This window comes from Saccostrea echinata, unplaced genomic scaffold, assembly GCF_033153115.1.
Source record: "Saccostrea echinata isolate AGI-Se365-2 ecotype Australia unplaced genomic scaffold, CSIRO_AGI_Sech_v1 ptg000009l, whole genome shotgun sequence".
Lineage (NCBI taxonomy): Eukaryota > Metazoa > Mollusca > Bivalvia > Ostreida > Ostreidae > Saccostrea > Saccostrea echinata.
In genome coordinates, this window is record NW_026889758.1 from 31354111 (window position 1) to 31374851 (window position 20741).

Sequence of the window (20741 nt, forward strand, 5' to 3'; positions counted from 1 at the left end):
AAATTTAGAATATAAGTATATATTATAAGGTGCTACAACATGTTATATAGGAAATTTGAAAACACGCGCATGCAGGTGTGCTGCAATCTGATTGGTTGAAACTTTAAATGTCTATAACTCCCTTGGTTTTCAACAAAACAGGATGAAATTTATGACATGGATAGGCACATGGAGCTTCTACATTATGATACTATCAAAATTGAATGCAAGGCCATGCATGCGCGTATGCTGAATTCTGATTGGCTAATACTTAAAGGGTTACATCTCTCTTTTTTTTCAATGAAATTCTTTAATATTTAACACAAATGTTTGTATTCTGAGACACTATAAGAAAATTAATGTGAAAAATGTAGAAAACATGTGCAAGCACATGCGCTGAAATTTGATTGGCTAATACCCATATGGCTATATCGGAGTAGTTTTCCAATGAAATACCCTTAAAAATAAAGTGTCCATCTATATTACAAAAGTATTGTCTAATTTATTGAAGCTTTTTGGGAATGGGGCATCATAAGGGATTGGGGAGCCGTTTGGGGAACATCTGTAAAGGTTCCCGTTACAATTAGCACTAGTTAAGGTAAATGTTGACTAAGTTGCATATTTTATATCTCAAATAAAAGGTACAATTAACATTTTTGAATAAAAAGAATCAGCTGATTGATCAAACCAAAGAGCAAACACAGATTTGGCAGAAAAAAAAATCCACCAGTGGGTAAATTGAATGGGACGGTCGGGTTACAGGAATCAAACATAATTTTTTTAGGCCCTACATATGCACCATTCAGTTCTTAATCACCTCTGCTTCGTGCTAGTTGGCTAGTATCAGATGCAGATGCCATTTTCTTTCATTAAGAAGAAATAAATTTTAAACCAGAAATGGATAATTCTGGAATGTATTGTATTAGAAGTATGTTTCTGATGATCGATTACAAAAAATATAATCGATCATCAGAATCGGTAGCATTTTTTCATCGACATTCGATGTTTTCTGATTATTGGTTCAACACTATTAGAGGTAACCACATTGCAATTATATTCGTATTTTCAGTAAGGTAAAAAATTTGATATTGAGGAAACCAGTTTGGGGGGGAAATTCTGCTCTTCTTAGGGCCCCGCAAGGATTTGCGGGTGCCCTATAATAATCACTCTGTCTGTCTGTCTGTCTGTCTGTCCGTCTGTCATTCTTCCGTCCACAAATTTGGTATGTTGGTTGAAGAGGCAGTAAGACAAATTTTGATGCTAAGTTTGGTTCTCTATGTCATCCAGTTTGGAGCTGGGGTGGTGGGGTAGATTCTTTAACTTTACATTAGAATGCCAGGGCAAAGAGAGTTAACTGATGAGAATGTTCCTGTTGTAAACTATGAAAGCTGCAACTAGTCCCATGGGATTAATTAACTTTCCTCTTGAAGAAAATTCAAAGCATTATCTGTTTCTGTCAAATTGAGATTAATTAACACCTCTCTCTGCAAATGAAGTTTGTTTTGAAGTTAAGGTCAATTCTGAATGATGTTTACATTCTCTGAAATGTCGATTTAAATAATGTTCATATTTTATTTTGGTAAAATACATAATGAGTTATGATTTTATTGAATTCTAAAAACAAGATATACATAAAGATATGTTTTTAAATTTTTTTGTTTTTATTTATTTATTTATTTATTTATTCAATTTTTTTTTCTTTTTTTGCTGCTGTATGTAAAGAGCAAGAGCCACGAACCATCAAAAATGGCCCTGTCTCAAAAAGTAACGGGGTTTTGTCAGTTGATAGTGTAGACTTTTAGCTTTTCTTTGCCGTTTTTCTTTTTTGAATATCGATAATATTTTTTTGAAAAAGAGAGTTTGAAGTATGACGGTGTTTTAAAAGAAAATGCAAGTAGAACGTCATTTTTTGAAACGTAACGTCGTAGGGCGGAAAAATTACCTTGAGCGATTTTACATATGTGATTTTGAATTAAAACTAGTATCAATTGGAATGGACATTTGTCTTACTAATAAACTTCATAATTAATTTAAGACATTTAAGAGCAGTTGGAAATTGATTTCACATCGCAGTCTTGATGGCAACTGCGTTACACTCTACCTGGTACCTATTCTATTATAATTTTTAAGAAGGAACATTGTATTTCTATCCCTTGAACATATTTTTGTGCGATGCATCGCTCCTAGTTACATGTAAGTATTGAGTATTAAACAGCATTAAAAAAAATATGACTTGCTTCAAATGACGATAGCCCGTCCAACTTAGTTTTTTCCGGACTTTTTCCAATATGCCTGCAAATATTAAGCTTATATCTTTGGAAAGTTTGTTTTTCAAAGTGGGGAAGGGGGCAGTCAGAAAAAAATAATAAGATACTTGAAATGATCTTAAAACGAATGTTTCTAAACTGAAGAGCCACAATGTAATTCAATAACTGGATAGAAGTAATTGCAAAAAAAATTGTTGAAATGGAAATAGACTTTTAATCCGAAATTCTTAGATCCTGAACCTGCGAGCATTTTAACATATAAAAAATCTAAATGATTTGGAAAAACGGAGGAAGTAAAAAGTTGGAAGGACTTGTTTCTAATCCATTTACAGTAAAACTTAGTTATAGCGAAGTTCTGGAGAACTTCGAAATTATACTTCGCTATATCCATAATTCGTTATATCCGTATAACAAATTCCTTAAAGTATACATAGAGATTTCGCAATATGTTTTTTTTCCTTCAAGTATGACTAACAAATGTACATGTATTTACGGAAGTATAAAATACAATATTTACTTTGGAGTTCAAAAGTTTTCGGATGAATTGAGTTTCAAATATGATTACTTACAAAATTAATATGTCAGTTCAATATTTTAAAAATTGAGATCTTTGAAAATTCTCTATAAAAGATGTACATTTCGTTATTTTTAACTTCTAGGGGACACAAAATTAGTTCGGTATAACCGTAAAATTGCTATATCTGAATTCGATATAGCCGTAAAATTTTACACGGAATTGTTAGGAATTTTGCAAGGGATTGCAAAAAACTTCGCTATAGCTGTACATTCGGTATATCCGTGTTCGTACTAAATGAGTTTTACTGTATTCATTTATAACAATAATTTGAATGTCGTTTTCGAGACAGAAACATAAAACATTATAGATTAATTGAAAAGGGGTGTCGCAACTTATCAAAATGGTTTATTTAGCAAACAGAACTCATTAAAACACTGTCGCCCTAAACGTGAGTTTCTTTGGATTAATATGGAATACATTTCAAAAAAAAATATTCTTAGGAAAGATAAATCTGTTGAGAAATCACTAATTTAAGGCTAAAGCAGAAAATAAATCAGCCCTGTTCATTATTTTATATTTATCGGTATTTGCTAGAACCCCCACCCCACCCCAATCACACCCCGCACACACACACACTCTTCTCTTGCAAAATATTCCAATATTTCTCTCCCAAATATCTTTACTGCAAGGAATTCGTAAAGATAGAAATCTGCGAAAATTTATATATGATTATTTTCCATGTAAATGTAAAAATGATTAAACATGAGCTATAAACAACTTACGCTCATACGTACGTTTCAAAGAACATATACCTGGTTTATTGTTTTGATTTTTAAACACATTTTAAGGACTCTCTCTCTCTCTCTCTCTCTCTCTCTCTCTCTCTCTCTCTTTTTCTGAGTTTTCATGGTGCTGAATTCTTAGATAAAACAAACCCTATACTTACAGTCGCAATAAAGAAATGGTGGCAGATAAAAAAAAAACTTTAGAGTAATTGATATGTAACGTACTTTATTTTATTTATTTATTTTTATTCTTTAATTTTTCTAAATAGATTTAAAACCACTACCCTTTCCACTAATTGACGATCTAAAGCGTAAATTACTTAAATTGTGATAGTAACTATGAAATATTTGGAGCACAGTAAAAGATGCATAAACGTTTTATACTGGATTTCTAAGACATACTGTGATATTTTTTATGCATTTTTGCTCACTTGGGTGTAGTTGAATTATGTTTCACAAATGATGAGAAAATCAATATATATGTGTTATACATATGCATCATCAATATCCTCACTTCGAATTTGAATGCAGACATATTGCAAAATACATGTATATATGCTTTTGAAGTAGGATGGAAATTAACCCTTTTGTGTACATGCATAAGAATCATCTCAGAGGATTTTTTTAAATACAGTTATTACATCGATGGCTTATATATGCTGGTACAAAATAATATATAGTTATAGTATACATGTACGTGTGTGTGTGTACCGATATCGGGTTTCGTCAAAACAATTGCACTTGATGAACCCGTGACCTAGATTCTGTTTAGCCGAAATGTACATGATTATCCAAATGCGTTTTTTCATAGGCGTAGTCACAGGGGTGGGGGGTGGGGGGCAGCGGGGGCACTAGCCCTCCCCCCCCACTCTCAGATATGGGGGCAAGAGTATGTCTGTGCCCCCCCCCCCCCACTTCATGTAGAACAAAATCACAGCTACATGTATATATAGAATACTATGGAAAACATAGCTACTGTATCATTGTGCCCCTCAATAATAACGTCTGATGACCATTTTTTTTTTTTTTTGCTTGTCAAGGAATTTTGGTAATTTTATTGATAGTGCCCCCAACTGAAAATATATGGTTGTGCCCACTCAAACTGAAATTGCTTCCTACAGGCCTGTTAATTTCTTTATATTACACGTTTTAGATCTTTCTTGGATTTGATCCCCCCCCCCCCCCCCACTTTTAAGTTTGTGACTACGCCTCTGTTTTTATTTCTTTTCTTTTAATTTTCACTTTGCACAGCAAGCTATGTTTTTATTATTTCGCTTATTTTACAAAGGTCTAGCGTGATCAATCTCTATCCAGAGTTATCGTTCCCGCTACGCTCCACTTATACCTCTGTCAACGTCTAAAAAGTAGTACTGAAGGCGGAGACGCGTGGCCTTTATCACAGGAAGATTCTTCACTTTTCTGTATATATGTCAATGCTGCAAGTTGTTTGTCTTTAAAAATTAAACCATGTTGATATTTGTCGGCGATGCGTTTTAAATTTTCCACGTTCTCCATATCTGTCTACATGAGTGATGCAATATCCCGCTGAGAAATAATCCCTTGTAAAATACGGTGTTACTGATATATCTCATTTTAATTTTCATACATAAACTTTTCTTTAAATTTTAAAGCTAAAATATATATAACTTTAAAATTTATTTTTTGTTATGCAATAGGCCAGGGTAAGTTTTGCCAAGAATCTTGGCATTTAGACGTTGACAGAGGTGTTGTAGCGAAGCGTAATATGCCCTCTGGTGAGAGATTGCTAGCGTGATATCTTTGCTACATTCTCTATTAATTTGTTTACAACTTGAGTCATGTCTGTTAACACGCACAATAGTATTAAAATTGTCTCAAGAGTATAAAAAAAATAAATAGATAATAAATAAAAGATACATGTATAAAATTGAAGGTCTAATAACATTTTTAACAAAGCAGGCATTTGGGGGGGGGGGGGGGGGGTATTGTGTTAAGGACAGTAAAGAAAACAATTTGGCGTGAATTTCTGTTAATTAATAATTTGATGGTATCATCCAGTTGGGCTTAAATCATACAAATAAAGACAGCATTCGAGATCATACAAAACTTCAGCAACATTCCAAATAGTTTAGAGCCTTTATGACGTCACAACTGACGTATTATTAGTAACGTCATATACAATGGACCTATTCACAATAAAAACCATGTTTTGCTAGATATTTATTTCAGAAAATGTTTATTCTTAAGGTGTTTTTCCACAATAAGCGTTTTAAACGAACAATAAATTGCTTTTCTCGCATATTTTGTGAAATGTATAGTTTTTTATTGGTGTATGAATTAAATGTTAACGATTGATTCACAAATTAGTGATTATTTGATGCATTAAAATTTAAATATAAAATCAAATTTCATATTGGCCACACCCACGAACAACAACGATAATAAGCATAAAGATTTGCATCGGCAATATCTATATCTATGGTAAGTATAAAAGTTGTTCTTGACTGTGGCCACATCTAACTTTGGGAAAATCTGTCAAAAAATCGGCATTTTTTAACGTTTTTATCACACCGTCTCATGTTCCAACCGTCGCACGTGCCTAATGGCGCATTATTTAACAAAATACGTTACGTATGGAAAACAAGTATGTTGTCCTCTAACATTTAATGTATGGTACTCTTTTTGATTCGAAACTTTATTTTTGTGAAAAACACAGGGCCAAATTTGATGGTTCGTGGCTTTAGCTCTTTAAGAATACTATTAATTTTAACAGGTAGTCCGATAATTAACTCATTCTATCATTACTGAAAAAGTTCTTATTGTAAACTTGGAAGAAAAGGATGAGAGAGCAGTACAATTAATCCCCTGGGATTAATTATCTTGTCTGGGGCAGAACATTTTCCAGGCTTATCTTTATTTGTCACTTTAAGATAAATTAACCATTGTGTGCAACTGATGTTTGTTTTGAAGTTAAAGTCAAGCCTGGGTGATATTTGCATTCACTGAAGGCTGGCATTTTATAAAACACATTTTTTATTCTTCTTTGAATATACATTTAATTGAGTTATTGTAGATATGATGTTTTTTACTGCCTTATTAGGTCACCTGAGTCACTCAGGTGACCTATTGCTATCTGTTTTCGTCTGTCGTCGTGCGTCGTCAGTTAACTTTTGAACATTTTTAACTTCTTCTCTAGAACCGCTCAACCAATTTCAACCAAATTTGGTATATAGCATCTATGGGTGAAGGGGAACAAAAATTGTGAATTTCATGGTCCCTGCCCCCCTGGGGCCTGAGGGGTGGGGCTAAAACCACCAAAAATAATGCAATCTTTAAAAATCTTCTTCTTTACTCCTGGACATCAAGCAGTCAAACTGTTGGCATGATTGTAATAAGCATTGAGCCCTCTACCAAAATTGTGAAATTCATGGCCCCAGGGTCAGGGGTTCTGGCCCCAGGATGGGGCTATATAGATCATATAGTGAAAGTGCATTATTTCTTTGAAAATCTTCTTCTCTGCTCCTGGGTATTAAATAAAGTTACTTAGTACAAAGTTATGATGAGCAAGAGTGCCTTTTCCAAAATTGTGAAATTCATGGCCCCAGGGTCAGGGGTTGTGGTGTTAGGGCGTGGCTCTATAGATTATATAGTGAAAATGCATTAATTCTTTGAAAATCTTCTTCTCTGCTCCTGGGTATTAAATAAAGGAACTAAGTACATAGTTATGATGAGCAAGAGTGCCTCTTCCAAAATTGTGAAATTCATGGCCCCAGGGTCAGGGGTTCTGGCCCCAGGGTGGGGCTCTATAGATTATATAATGAAAATGCATTAATTCTTTGAAAATCTTCTTCTCTGCTCCTGGGTATTAAATTAAGGAACTAAGTACATAGTTAATATGAGCAACAGTGCCTCTTCCAAAATTGTGAAATTCATGGCCCCAGGGTCAGGGGTTGTGGTGTTAGGGCGTGGCTCTATAGATTATATAGTGGAAAAGCATTAATTCTCTGAAAATCTTTTTCTTTGCTCCTGGGTATTAAATAAAGTAACTAAGTACATAGGTATGATGAGCAAAAGTGCCTTTTCAAAAATTATGAATTTCATGGCCCCAGGGTCAGGGGTTCTGGTGTTAGGGCGGGGCTCTATAGATTATATAGTGAAAATGCATTAATTCTTCGAAAATCTTCTTCTCTGCTTCTGGATATTTAATAAAGTAACTAAGTACATAGTTATAATGAACAAGAGAACCTTTTCCAAAATTGTGAAATTCATGGCCCCAGGGTCAGGGGTTCTTGTGTTAGGGCGGGGCTCTATCAACTATATAGTGAAAATGCATTAATTCTTTGAAAATCTTCTCCTCTGCTCCTGGGCATTAAGGTGATAAACTAAGTACATAGTTATGATGAGGATGTGGGCCTCTTCCAGAATTGTGAAAGCCATGGCCCCTGGGTCAGGGGTTCTGGTGTTAGGGCGGGGCTCTATTGATTATATAGTGAAAATGCTTTAATTCTTTGAAAATCTTCTTCTCTGCTCCTGGGTATTATTTAAACAAACTAAGTGCATGGTTATGATGCATAAGGATGCCTTTAAAAAAATTGTGAATTTCATGGCCCCAGGGTCAGGGGTTCTGGTGTTAGGGCGGGGCTCTATTGATTATATATTGAAAATGCATTGATTCTTTGAAAACCTTCTTCTCTGCTACTGGAGACTATTCAAACAAACTAAGTGCATGGTTATGATGCATAAGGATGCCTTTTCAAAAATTGTGAATTTCATGGCCCCAGGGTCAGGGGTTCTGGTGTTAGGGCGGGGCTCTATTGATTATATAGTGAAAATGCATTGATTCTTTGAAAATCTTCTCTGCTACTGGAGATTATTTAAACAAACTAAGTGCATGATTATGATAGACAAGGATGCCTCTTCCAAAATTTTTAAATATATGGCCTCAGTTTTTGGGGTTCTTGAGGAGGGGGGGGGGCTCTATTGATTATATAGTGAAAAAGCATTAATTTTATTAATTAATCATTAATTAATCCTGTCTGCTCCTTAGTGTTGAGCTGATAAATAAATTGCTTAGCTATGATGAAAATGGGAGCTTTGAACAGAATTTTTAAATCTTGTGGTTCTAGGGTCAGGGGTTCTGGCATAACGAGGGGGGGGGGGCTTTTGATAATATAGTGAGAAGTGTTAATTCTTTGAAGTCCATAGTTATGATGATGAGGGTAACTCTTCTAAATTTGTAAATTTCTTGACCCTTGGTCTTGGGTTCTGGTGTTAGGGTAAGGCTTTGTTGAATCTGTAGTGAAAATGCATTGTACCTGTGAAATTCTTCTCTTCTTCTGGGCATATCGGAAGCAAACTGAGTAAAAGTTTAAATGATATGAGTAAGCGTATTTCTACCAGATTTTTAAACATCTGGACCATTCATCTAAGCATTCTGGTCCTGGGCAGGGCTCTATTAATTTGTATTCTACTGAGATAAGTTATTCCCCTTTTCCATTCACCTTTGATAATTAATCACTGTAAATAATGTATTTGAAAGGTTAATAGAATAAGATAATTATGCAAGAATGTTTATCGTATAATTAAAAAAGTACTTTCTTAGTTTTAATAATCAGGTAGATCTGTAAGTAATAGATAAATAAAATTGAGACAAAAATAACTTATCTTATTAAAAGTTCTTCAAAGACCATAAGAGAGGTCAATGCTAGAGGTCTTAATATGGGTTTAAAAATAGTACAGAAGCACTAGTAGTTTGTCAATAGTCTGCATGGTGTTAGTTTTAAGTGGGGGACAGATTAGAACTTAATTTATGAGTTGATACTGAATACTAGACTAATTATTTTGTTGATCCTGATCTTCCTACTTCTCTTGCTTTAGGGCAACAAAGCTTCATCTATCAGTGTATTTAACTTCTAAATTGTTGTATTATACTCAGGTGACCGTTAAGGCCCTTGGGCCTCTTGTGTTAATACAGGGATACTCTTTACAGGTTGTTGGATATTTAGGAATTATCTTGAAATTTTATAAATACAATTGTTATTGCATATTCTTCTTCATATATTTTTTAATTTTTGTTATCAATTAAAATTCTCATTCTGTAAGCTGCACCCTTATATTTCTACCCCTTGGCAGGGCCCTTGCTGACTGGTCAGTTTTCTAGTTTTCTCCTAGTTTTTCACCCAATATATATTATACATGTATATAAAATTTATTACCTATTTTGTGATGTTTGGAATATATTTTACAGAAGGAATCCATTTTAATTATGAAGGGAAAATTTTGATTGTTAATTTTATAGAAAAATTCTGGAATTCAAAAGTGCCTCCCACATCTAATTTAAAAAAGCCTTCCACCCTCATCTGTTTTTAAGACTGGAGGGTTTTAAGGAATGCATATGTCACCTGCAATAGCATCATTAAAGATACAAGTAAAGCTAAGGGTGTTAAGCTATCTATTTATATGCTAGTATAACAGTTCTTGCATTTGCCTGCAAAGAAAAAGATATTCATGGAAAATGACTGCATTTATACAGTATATTATAATCTACAAGAGTTCGTTTATTCATGTAAATGTACTTGTTTAAAAAGAATAGCTAGGATTAAAGTTAAGATGTAAAATACTCAAATGTTATTGGTAGAGTAATTTTGGAAAAACCATATTATTACACCCTTTGTATAAAAATTATGATTTCACATGCATCAGTGGGTATCAAATTACAGTGTGTTTTCAGTTCATTATACATGTAGTTTTTGGTATGATATCAAAGAAAGTTTGAAAACTGTCCTGTTTTACTCGGTTTCATAAAGTGACATTTTGAGAATACAGTATGTATTTGAGAGTAGCAGTTGAAAATCTCACCTTGAGACAAGAAGAGTCAGCTGAGAATTCAGATACCAAGAATTTCCTTTAAATTGCAATGCTCAGGCAGTTCATGTACATGTGTATTGACAAGAATTATCTATAGCTACATGTATATAAATATATAATACTTATTGAAATACATATTGCTTTTATTTAAATGGAATTTTGCAAATTTCAGGCAAAAACAGAGATGTTGGATAACTTGATGGAGATAGAAGTAGCCTATAGCTTACTGAAGGGAGGGGATGCTGGGGAGGATCCCATTGATGCTCATTATAAGAAACTTAAAACCCATATGGAGGTTTGTCTCATGGCTCATTATACATGTAAAAAACTTAAATCTCCCATGGAGGTTTTTCTCAATTCTCATTATAAAAAAACTTAAAACTGACATGAAGGTTTGTCTCAAGGCTCATTATAAGAAACTTAAAACCCACATGGAGGTTTGTCTCAAGGCTCATTATAAGAAACTTAAAACCCACATAGAGGTTTGTCTCAAGGCTCATTATAAAAAAACTTAAAAACTCACATGGAGGTTTTTCTTAAGGCTCATTATAAGAAACTTAAACTCACATGGAGGGTTGTCTCAAGGCTTATTATTAAAAAAACTTAAAACTCACATGGAGGTTTGTCTCAAGGCTCATTATGAGAAACTTAAAACTCGCATGGAGATTTGTCTCACGGCTAATTATAAAAAACTTAAAACTCACATGGAGGTTTGTCTCAAGGCTCATTATGAGAAATTTAAAACTTGCATGGAGATTTGTCTCACGGCTCATTATACAAAACTTAAAACTCACATGGAGGTTTGACTCTAGGACCATTATAAAAAAAAACTTGAAACTCGCATTGATGTTTGCCTCAAGGCTCATTATAAGAAACTTCAAACTCGCATGGAGGTTTGTCTCAAGGCTCATTATAAAAAAACTTAAAACTCACATGGAGGGTTGTCTCAAGGCTCATTATAAGAAACTTAAAACTCACATGGAGGTTTGTCTCGAGGTTCATTATAAGAGACTTAAAACTCACATGGAGGTTTGTCTCAAGGCTCATTATAAAAAAACTTAAAACTCACATGGAGGTGTGTCTCAAGGCTTATTATAAAAAAAACCTTAAAACTCACATGGAGGTTTGTCTCAAGGCTCATTATAAGAAACTTAAAACTCACATGGAGGTGTGTCTCAAGGTTCATTATAAGAAACTTAAAACTCACATGGAGGTTATTCTCAAGGCTTATTTGAAAAAAACCTTAAAACTCACATGGAGGTTTGTCTCAAGGCTCATTATAAAAAATTTAAAACTCGCATGGAGGTTTGTCTCAAGGCTCATTATAAGAAACTTAAAACTCACATGGAGGTTTGTCTCAAGGCTCATTATAAAAAAACCTTAAAACTCACATGGAGGTTTGTCTCAAGGGTCATTATAAGAAACTTAAAACTCACATGGAGGTTTGTCTCAAGGTTCATACATGTACAGCTTAAAACAAATATTTACTAATTGAGTTTTTGATGGTAATAAAGACAGATGTTGGAATTTTTATTAAACTTTTGGTTGTAAAAAAGTTAAGCAAGCTATATAATATTACTTGTTTCATACATGTATATCGTTGATTTCATGTACCATTTTTTGGTTATACAAGTTCAACACTGTTTTGATATTAGGAAATACCGTTTAATGGGTTTTAAATAGTGCACCTTTTTATCCATTTTAGCCATTGGATAAAACCTGTGAGGAGTTCAAGAGGATTTGTGAATATGTCAAAAACACTCATGCTGCCACCCATAATCAGTATGACTTACAAGTCCAAGAGGTAATTCTTCTCTAATAAGAGATGTAAAAAAAATCCCCACATGATTAATGATACAGTGATTGTAGGGATCTGTTCTTTATCTCAAAATTCTTCTTGTACATGTACTTTGCAGGTATTTAAAGTTGAAAGAGAGGATGAGGCAGATAGGTATGCCCCATTTAAGGACCTGCATAATAGACAGCTTCTGTGGCATGGCTCTCGTACAACCAACTTTGCTGGAATTCTTTCACAGGGTCTGAGAATTGCCCCACCAGAAGCACCTGTGGTAAGAAATGACGAGATGTAAAATGATCTTGACCTCTGGTAACCAAATAGAGTTGAAAAGTAGTCCAGTGAGGAGACAAATGAGAAATTTTTAAGTATCTTCCTATAAACACCCCCACCCCCCTTAAATAGTATATGTGAAAAAATTGAGAAAAGGTTGTAAAAAAATAAATATTGATTTAATATTTACATTTGCAAATGTTTTCCCTGATATAACATTATTTGACAAGGTGTATTTACATCTCTGTATAAACAGGTTCCTCACAGGGCCATAAATTCATTGTTTAGTCATAAATGATCGACATAATTTCATAGTGACATCATAAATGGTTGACATATTCAACACATTTAATTTACATGTATACCATTGAGGTTTGAAAAAATAAATAATTTCATGGTTTTAAAACTATAGTATCCAAATATTTGTTAAAAACTAGTCACAAATGTAAATATGAGATAAGGTATTATTTAAAAACTTTTTTCAGGATGTAAAAAAAATGTTTAAAAAATCTAGATTTCATGAAAAGCTGTAAACTTAGACACAATGTACGAAAGGAAATAGTGCTAAGAAGTTAAGCAGGAGTTGAAAGCAAATTTATATCAAATAATGTAACATAGTAACATGATACCGTATACAGGGTCATTTTTTGTCCTTTCGTGATTGCAAACAATTGTGCTTAAGCACAGCTATGTAAAAGAATTTAAATTCGCCCCTATTTGCAACTAGAGCAAAAGGAACAAAGATTTCCCTGTTTACAGTATTTACTTTGACATAGAGATTTATAGATTTAAATATGTGAAATTTTGTAGACTGGTTACATGTTTGGTAAAGGTATCTACTTTGCTGACATGGTATCAAAGAGTGCCAATTACTGTAGGACAACCAAGGCTGACCCCACAGGTATCCTATTGCTGTGTGAGGTGGCCCTCGGTAACATGTAAGTATTAAGGATTTTTAGCTCTTCTGAGCCAAAGGCTCAAAGAGCTAATGCTATGGCCATTTGTGCGGTGTGCGTAAACTTTTTAGAATATGGGCCATAACTCAAGAACCCCTTGGCCAATTATTGTCAAATTTGTCACAGGGTATCCTTGGCCCAAGGGCTCCCTTTTATACTAAAACTGGGGTTGTGACCCTTTAACAAGGGGAGATAATTAGGAAAATAGAAACAAAAGTACTGGTTGCTAAAAAATCTTCTTCTCAAGAACCACTGGGCAGATTATCACCAAACTTACACAAAAGGATGAGGATATGTTGTAGATTAAAATTTGCACGGGGATTTACCCTGGGGCAAAGGGTGTGGTCTCAAGGTCACTTCAAAGTTGACCAAAAATTACATTTTATTAAAATGTTGATATTTTGCTTACTATAAGGACTAGGATCATCAAATCTTGTCAGTTGGTGCATCTAAGGACCTCATATCATGTTGACTCAAAAGTAGGTCACAGTGACCTACTTTTAAAATTTTGCGGCCATTCTTTTTCAAAATGATTTAGAGGCATATTTTGAACAATTTAAGGCCTATGATCATCAAACTTTGTCAGTTGATGCATCTTGGGTCCTCAAAGTATGTCAACTAAAAAGTAGGTCACCTTGACCTACTTTTTGAATTTTATGGCTAATCTTTTTTAAAACAATTAAGGTCATTAATTCGAATACGGGGAGGCTTAGAATCATTAAATCTTGTAAGATGATGCATCTTGGGGCCATAAAACATACTTATTAAAAAGTAGGTCACAGTGACCTACTTTTTGAACTTTGCAGGCATTCGATTTCAAAGCGTTTTAGAGGCATAATTTGGACATTTTAAGTCCTATGATCATAAAACTTTGTAAGTTGATGCATCTTGGGTCCTCAAAAAAGGTCAACTGAAAAGTAGGTCACCGTGACCTACTTTTCAATTTATATGACTATAATTAAATATTTCAGGTACTAATTGGCTTAGAATCATCAAACTTTGTCAGTTGATGCATCTTGGGTCTTCGGAGTAGGTTGACTAAAAAGTAGGTCACAGTGACCTACTTTTGAAAATTTATGGCGTTAATTAAATATTTCCGGTACTAATTGGCTTAGAATCATCAAACTTTGTCAGTTGATGCATCTTGGGTCTTCGGAGTAGGTCGACTAAAAAGTAGGTCACAGTGACCTACTTTTGAAAATTTATGGCGATAATTAAATATTTCGATTACTAATTGGCTTAAAATCATCAAACTTTGTCAGTTGATGCATCTTGGGTCTTCAGAGTAGATCGACTAAAAAGTAGGTCACCGTGACCTACTTTCGGAAAATTTATGGCTTTAATTAAATATTTCTGGCACTAATTGGCTTAGAATCATCAAACTTTGTCAGTTGATGCGTCATGGGTCTTCGGAGTAGGTCGACTAAAAAGTAGGTCACTGTGACCTACTTTCGGAAAATTTATGGCTTTAATAAAATATTTCGGGTACTAATTGGCTTAGAATCATAAAACTTTGTCAGTTTAGGCGTCATGGGTCCTCGGAGTACAACAACTGAAAAGTAGGTCACGGTGACCTACTTTTGAAAATTTATGGCTTTAATCAAATATTTCGGGTACTAATTGGCTTAGAATCATTAAACTTTGTCAGTTGATGCGTCTTGGGTCCTTGGAGTACAACAACTGAAAAGTAGGTCACTGTGACCTACTTTTGAAATTTTATGGCTGTGTTTAATATTTTCAGGAATTATTTGGCTTAGAATCGTCAAAATTTGTCAGTTGATGCATCTTTGGTCCTCGGAGTAGGTTGACTGAAAAGTAGGTCACTGTGACCTACTTTTGAAAATTTATGGCTATAATTAAATATTTTGGGTACTTATTGGTTAGAATCATCAAACTTTGTCAGTCGATGTATCTTTGGTCCTCGGAGTACAGCAACTGAAAAGTAGGTCACGGTGACCTGACCTACTTTTGAAAATTTATGGCTTTAATTAAATATTACAGGTACTAATTGGCTTAGAATCATCAAACTTTGTCAGTTGATGCATCTTGGGTCCTTGGAGTAAAAAAATTGAAAAGTAGGTCACTTTGACCTACTTATAAAATTTTATGATTATAATTTTAAAAAATATTTTAGGTATTAATTGGCTTAGAATCATCAAACTTAGTTGATGGGTCCTCAGAGAATGACAAGTGATAAGTAGGTCACCATGACCAACTCTCAGGTACTAATTGGCTTAGAATCATCTTGGGTTCTCAGAGTGTGAATTGGAATTTCAAGGGTTTATGTAAATATACAGGATGCTTCGAGGCTTCAAATAGAAGTGATAGGTTGTACAGTTTATCAGAAGAGCGATTCAAGGCCCATGGGCCTCTTGTAAATAATGTAATGTACATGTTTGTTTAGTGTATATGATTGTAACGACTTTAACACTGATCAATGCCCTGAAAGTTTCAGTAAAATTTGTTTTATTTTTGGGAAGAAGGCAGTTCAAAAAGATATTTGCAGAATGTAAAATGCCTCAATCTTTCTTGTTAAAGGTATGAGAGACCACATGCAGATTATATTGATAAACTACCAAAAGGGAAGCATAGCTGTAAAGGTACATTAGTTACTTCACTCTCATTATAATAATTTTTTAGTGACATTCTAATGTTTAGGTTGCCCAAAGATTGCTGTTTTAATATCTGGTTGTACATTTGGTAACCTCTTAAGGGAGGTAATAAAAGAGATTTATTCCCTCTTGCAAATTTCTCTAAGTGTGCTCTTTGTCACATTGTTTGCAAGATTGCCAAGTGCATTTTAAAATTATGGTAGTTCAAATGATGAACTCCTTAGTCAGTTTCAGAGACAGTTATTAATCAAATGATTACTGTAGATTCCTAAATATACGCGAGGAATTAATTATCGCGTAATAACGCGTGAAGCATCACTTGCGAAATAAAATTACCCGCTTTTATTTCTTTATAGTGCTGAAATCAATGTAAAATCTCGAGATAAACCATCTACTTGCGAATTACTGTTCTCGCGATTTGACGTTAAAGACCCATTTTGCGGAAAAAAAGTACTCGCGAAAAATAAGGAATCTACAGTACTAGAAGGTAGCAAACATATAGGAATCACCTTATCTGTCTATCTATCTACCTGCTCATGCAATTGTGTTCATACCATAAATTGTAATAGAGAATCATGGAAAGCTTGTAATTGACACAGATTGCTTATGATGTGAAAGTATGAAATGTCCTTATTCCAAGGTCAGTTAGACAATTCCAAGGTCATTGGCAGAAAAATATGATTCTCTTTTTCAGTGTATAATATATTAGCATTGGAAGATTATGCTTAAGACAAAGATGACTTATGAACAGATAGTGTTTCATGACCTTTGCTCATGCAAGATTATTTGTACTACATATAGTTGAAGGTTACTGGCAAAATATGTAATATTGCTCTTGTGGGGATATATGGGTTGGAGAAACATGGACCATATCTTTGCAAAGAACAAACATTTCAAGCCCATAATAGGGAAAAGCTGGCTTTTGAAGATGTCTCAGGACTGTGATCCAAGTCATTTAGACAAGGTCAAGTCACAGACAGAAATCAGATAGTTTGAATTTCTGTTTGTCAGTATCTTTGTAATTGGGGAATTGGAAGCTCATAACTTAAAGAACGATTGCTTATGGCTTAGATGTGTATTGGCATGGTGAATCATTTTGTGAGCTCCCTCCAGTCCAGTTTGTCTAGTTGATTAGATTATTCTTCTTTGTACAGCTTACACAGCTTACACAATGCCTGCCACAGAAGTTCATATCTGCGTAAATTATTCTCATAATCATGAACCCAATTATAAAGTAACTTTTGTGTTGCCTTAGGTTACAGGCATCAGAATCGGACTATTGTTTTTCATATCAAACCTTGTAGGGTGAAAATGAAACTTTGCTTTTTAAACTGTGTCTGGGATGTATAACTGTTCAATCTGATACTATAAAGTCCTTAGTAAAGTCCTAAATACTCTCAAATTTCCCTGTTCAATTTTTATTTAAGATTTAAAAAAAAACAGAGATAATTCCATATCTGTTTATGTTGAACAACTTCAATAAGTTACATGAACTGTAGATTGTATTTTAGTTGATTATTCTATGTATACTCTTTTTCAGGCATGGGTATGACTTGTCCAGATCCCAAAGGTGCCTATACAACACCTGATGGTGTAGTTATTCCAATGGGAAAGGGCACTAACTCTAGCTGTGGCCACACCAGTCTTTTGTACAATGAGTATCCTTTTTATATAGTAAATATGATTTACAGTGTATCAGGTATTTCTTTGGGTTTTCCAATTTTTTGTATCAATTACCACTGAAATTACAATGATAAAATCACAGTTAATAAAACATTGAATTGTGTATCTTCATGGTGTTCATTTGATGTACTAAGTACAGCATCATAAATGATATTAAATAATTTGACATTTAGAAATTCAGTAAAAAAATATTAAAGTAGTAGATATTATAGCCGAAGATATTAAATTAGTAGATATTATAATAGATGATATTAAGTTAGAATTTGGAATTTCATTTATTGAATGTCAGATGGTTTATTTTTTGAGATAAGATTATTCGTGTAAAAATGTTCTTGTAATAACCTTGAAAATTCATTTAAAATATCTAATCTTCAACTGTGCATACTACACATGTGTATCAAGATTAATCTGCAGCATAAAGTACAATTAAAATAATTCAGGAAGAATACACCAAGTAAAAACTTAATAGAGAAAGTCACATAAATATTAAAACATTTTCCTGAACCTTTCTTTAGATTCATTGTCTATGATGTGGCACAGGTAAACATGAAGTACTTGCTTCGAACAGAGTTCAAATACAAGTGGTGATATAAAGTAATCAAAATAAGACTGGAAGAGATCTGTTCTGCACTGTTTTGACCTAGACTGCACAGTGGTTGTGAAAGAAGCAGATGTTTTGAACATGTATCTGCTGACAAATGCATAATAAGGCTTTTGTTATAAGTGTTTTTAGATTCTTATTATGTACTTTTAGTTGGCTTTAGATTAAACTCTTGCAGAAGAGTGTTTAAATCAAACTACATGAGTTGATAAATGCTATTTGCAGGGTTACTAGTAAATTACAGAAAATTATGATTTCTTTGAGGTTTAAAAGAAACAGTTTTGCTCTCTTTACAACCAAACAAGTTCAATAAAAATATCAACTTCCAAATTTACATTGTGTCTATACCTTGGGTATAACAAGGCAAATTTGGGTTTTTGTCCCGATAAACAAGAAATTCAAAAGCAGGATGTCAATATGGATAATAACTGAACAATGAAAATTTTTCTTTGGCCAAAAATAAACATTTGTACAGATCGAGATACTGAGTGATTTGTTTTAAAGTTACTAGAATGTGAAGAGACTAAGAATCCACTAGTTGTCTAGGCATTATTTTTCTGTGACCAGATTTAAATGGCTTATGATTATGTGTTGATTTTTGATGATTTTGTTAATGTGAAAATAAAAGCTGACATTTACATTTTTTTGTTGTTCATTGCAGAAAACATAAACAGTTGACAAGTTTAAGTAAACCTGAGTATATGATTTTGATTATTTTCATCCTTTTGTTGCCATGAAAAGGACTTATTCCCTAGCTAATTTTGAATTGCATAAGCCACAGTAAAGGTTGAAAAAAGTATGGCAGTTTTGTTAAAAAATAATAGAATGAATTGGTCAGAAAAGATGAGAAATAATGATAAATAGGTCTTTTTGCAGTATGAATTCATTTCCCCCAAGTCCTCTCCAGGAAAGCAAGAATATAAGTCAAACTGATATATGGAGTTTTTAGTTCACCTGAGCCAAAGGCTCAAGCGAGCTTTTCTGATAGAATTTTGTCAGTCCTTTGTTATCATTTCACGTTTTATTTTTTTTTTCTCCAGACACCAATTTTAACCCAACTTGCCACAAAGCATCCTTGGATGAAGGGGAAATGATGAGCCATGTCCTCTTTCAAAGGAAGATAATTAATAATTCAATTGTATCTTTTAAAAAAAAATCTTCTCAAGAATAAAAGGGCAAGAAAAGTTGAAACTTGTATGAAAGCTTTATTATTGTAGATTAAAGGATATGGGTGAACAAGGCGCACAGAACGCCTATAGCTTCAGATATATAAAAATCATATTCAATTTGTGAATTTAGTATTAAGAGTAAAGTTAATATTATTGAAATTCCTGAAATTATGATAGCACTTTTGTGAGGAAATTTTTCTGGGCAAATTTTTTTCTGTTATTAAAATATTGTGGTTCTCGCTGGGTTCGAACCCAAGCAATAAAAATCCTGACTATCATTTTCCTATGAGACCAACACGCTAACCACTACGCTATACAGCTCTTGACGAATAGTGGCATTTAAATCATGTTTGTGATATAACCCTTGAATACATGGACCTCAAGTATTTCTCGGATAGATGCGAATGTTGTGTCATAAAAGTGTATTTTTAAGGTATAGTGGGTCTTTGCTCGATGTTTTTGTTTACCGAAAATTCTACATTTTTTATGCAAGCTTTGAGAATAAACTTTCAAAGAAATGGAGCAAAGACCCACTCATATCAAAAAATTGTGTTATAGTATGGGAAAATGATCCTTTTTGCCCACTTTAGTGTGTGTATGCTATTTCATAGGTAAATAATTTAAATCTTTTCGAGATTTTTGCATATTGTGGAGATTTTTCATAACGTATACTTTAAGGACAGATGAAATATCAAAGAAAATTTTGTTATAACTGAGATTCAATTTTGCAGTGCGCTCGCCTTGTTCGCCCATCTCCTTTGTTCAGACCATGACCCCATTGTGTATAGTGGGGCCACAATAGGTGATCAATGTTTTACATAGTATAGGAATATATACGTGTACTGTAGTATAGTAGTAAAAAATCTGAAGAACAGCAAAGCATGATTGGTCATACTGATATGGAAGAATACCCAGGTAGCATAGATTCCAAGTTTTTTTTTTTCTCCAAATTATAGCCACATGGGGTAGGTTGGGGCAATGAGTGATCAAAGTTTTTACATTGGATTATATAGGGAAAACAATCTTTGTAAATCTCAAGAACAGCAAAGCCATAATTACTCACATGGAAACATCCTCTGTTAGTTAGATTCATATTTGTTTAAATCGAGACCCTTTGGGAGGGTGGGACAACAACAGGGAATTAAAGTTTTACATTGGAATAAATTTGTAAAGATCTTTTAAAAACTTCTCAAGAACTGTGTAGCCATGATTAGTCATACTAATATGGAAGCATCCATAGGTAGTGTAGATTCGAGGT

The 20741-nt window shown here is 33.6% G+C and overlaps 2 protein-coding genes across 2 annotated transcripts in view; one reads left to right on the plus strand and one right to left on the minus strand.

Annotated features, from left to right (window-relative positions):
* Positions 1 to 20741, plus strand: part of LOC133182209 (poly [ADP-ribose] polymerase 1-like) — a 550802-nt gene that overhangs the window by 341984 nt on the left and 188077 nt on the right. The window contains exons 22-27 of the mRNA XM_061316963.1: positions 10567 to 10689; positions 12100 to 12198; positions 12311 to 12463; positions 13273 to 13400; positions 15957 to 16018; positions 17571 to 17645. Coding sequence (XP_061172947.1) covers positions 10567 to 10689; positions 12100 to 12198; positions 12311 to 12463; positions 13273 to 13400; positions 15957 to 16018; positions 17571 to 17645 — 640 coding nt within the window. The remainder of the gene's footprint in view (positions 1 to 10566; positions 10690 to 12099; positions 12199 to 12310; positions 12464 to 13272; positions 13401 to 15956; positions 16019 to 17570; positions 17646 to 20741) is intronic.
* LOC133182217 (COMM domain-containing protein 10-like) overlaps positions 1 to 20741 on the minus strand; it is a 249974-nt gene that overhangs the window by 5484 nt on the left and 223749 nt on the right. The gene's annotated exons all lie outside the window — the stretch shown is intronic.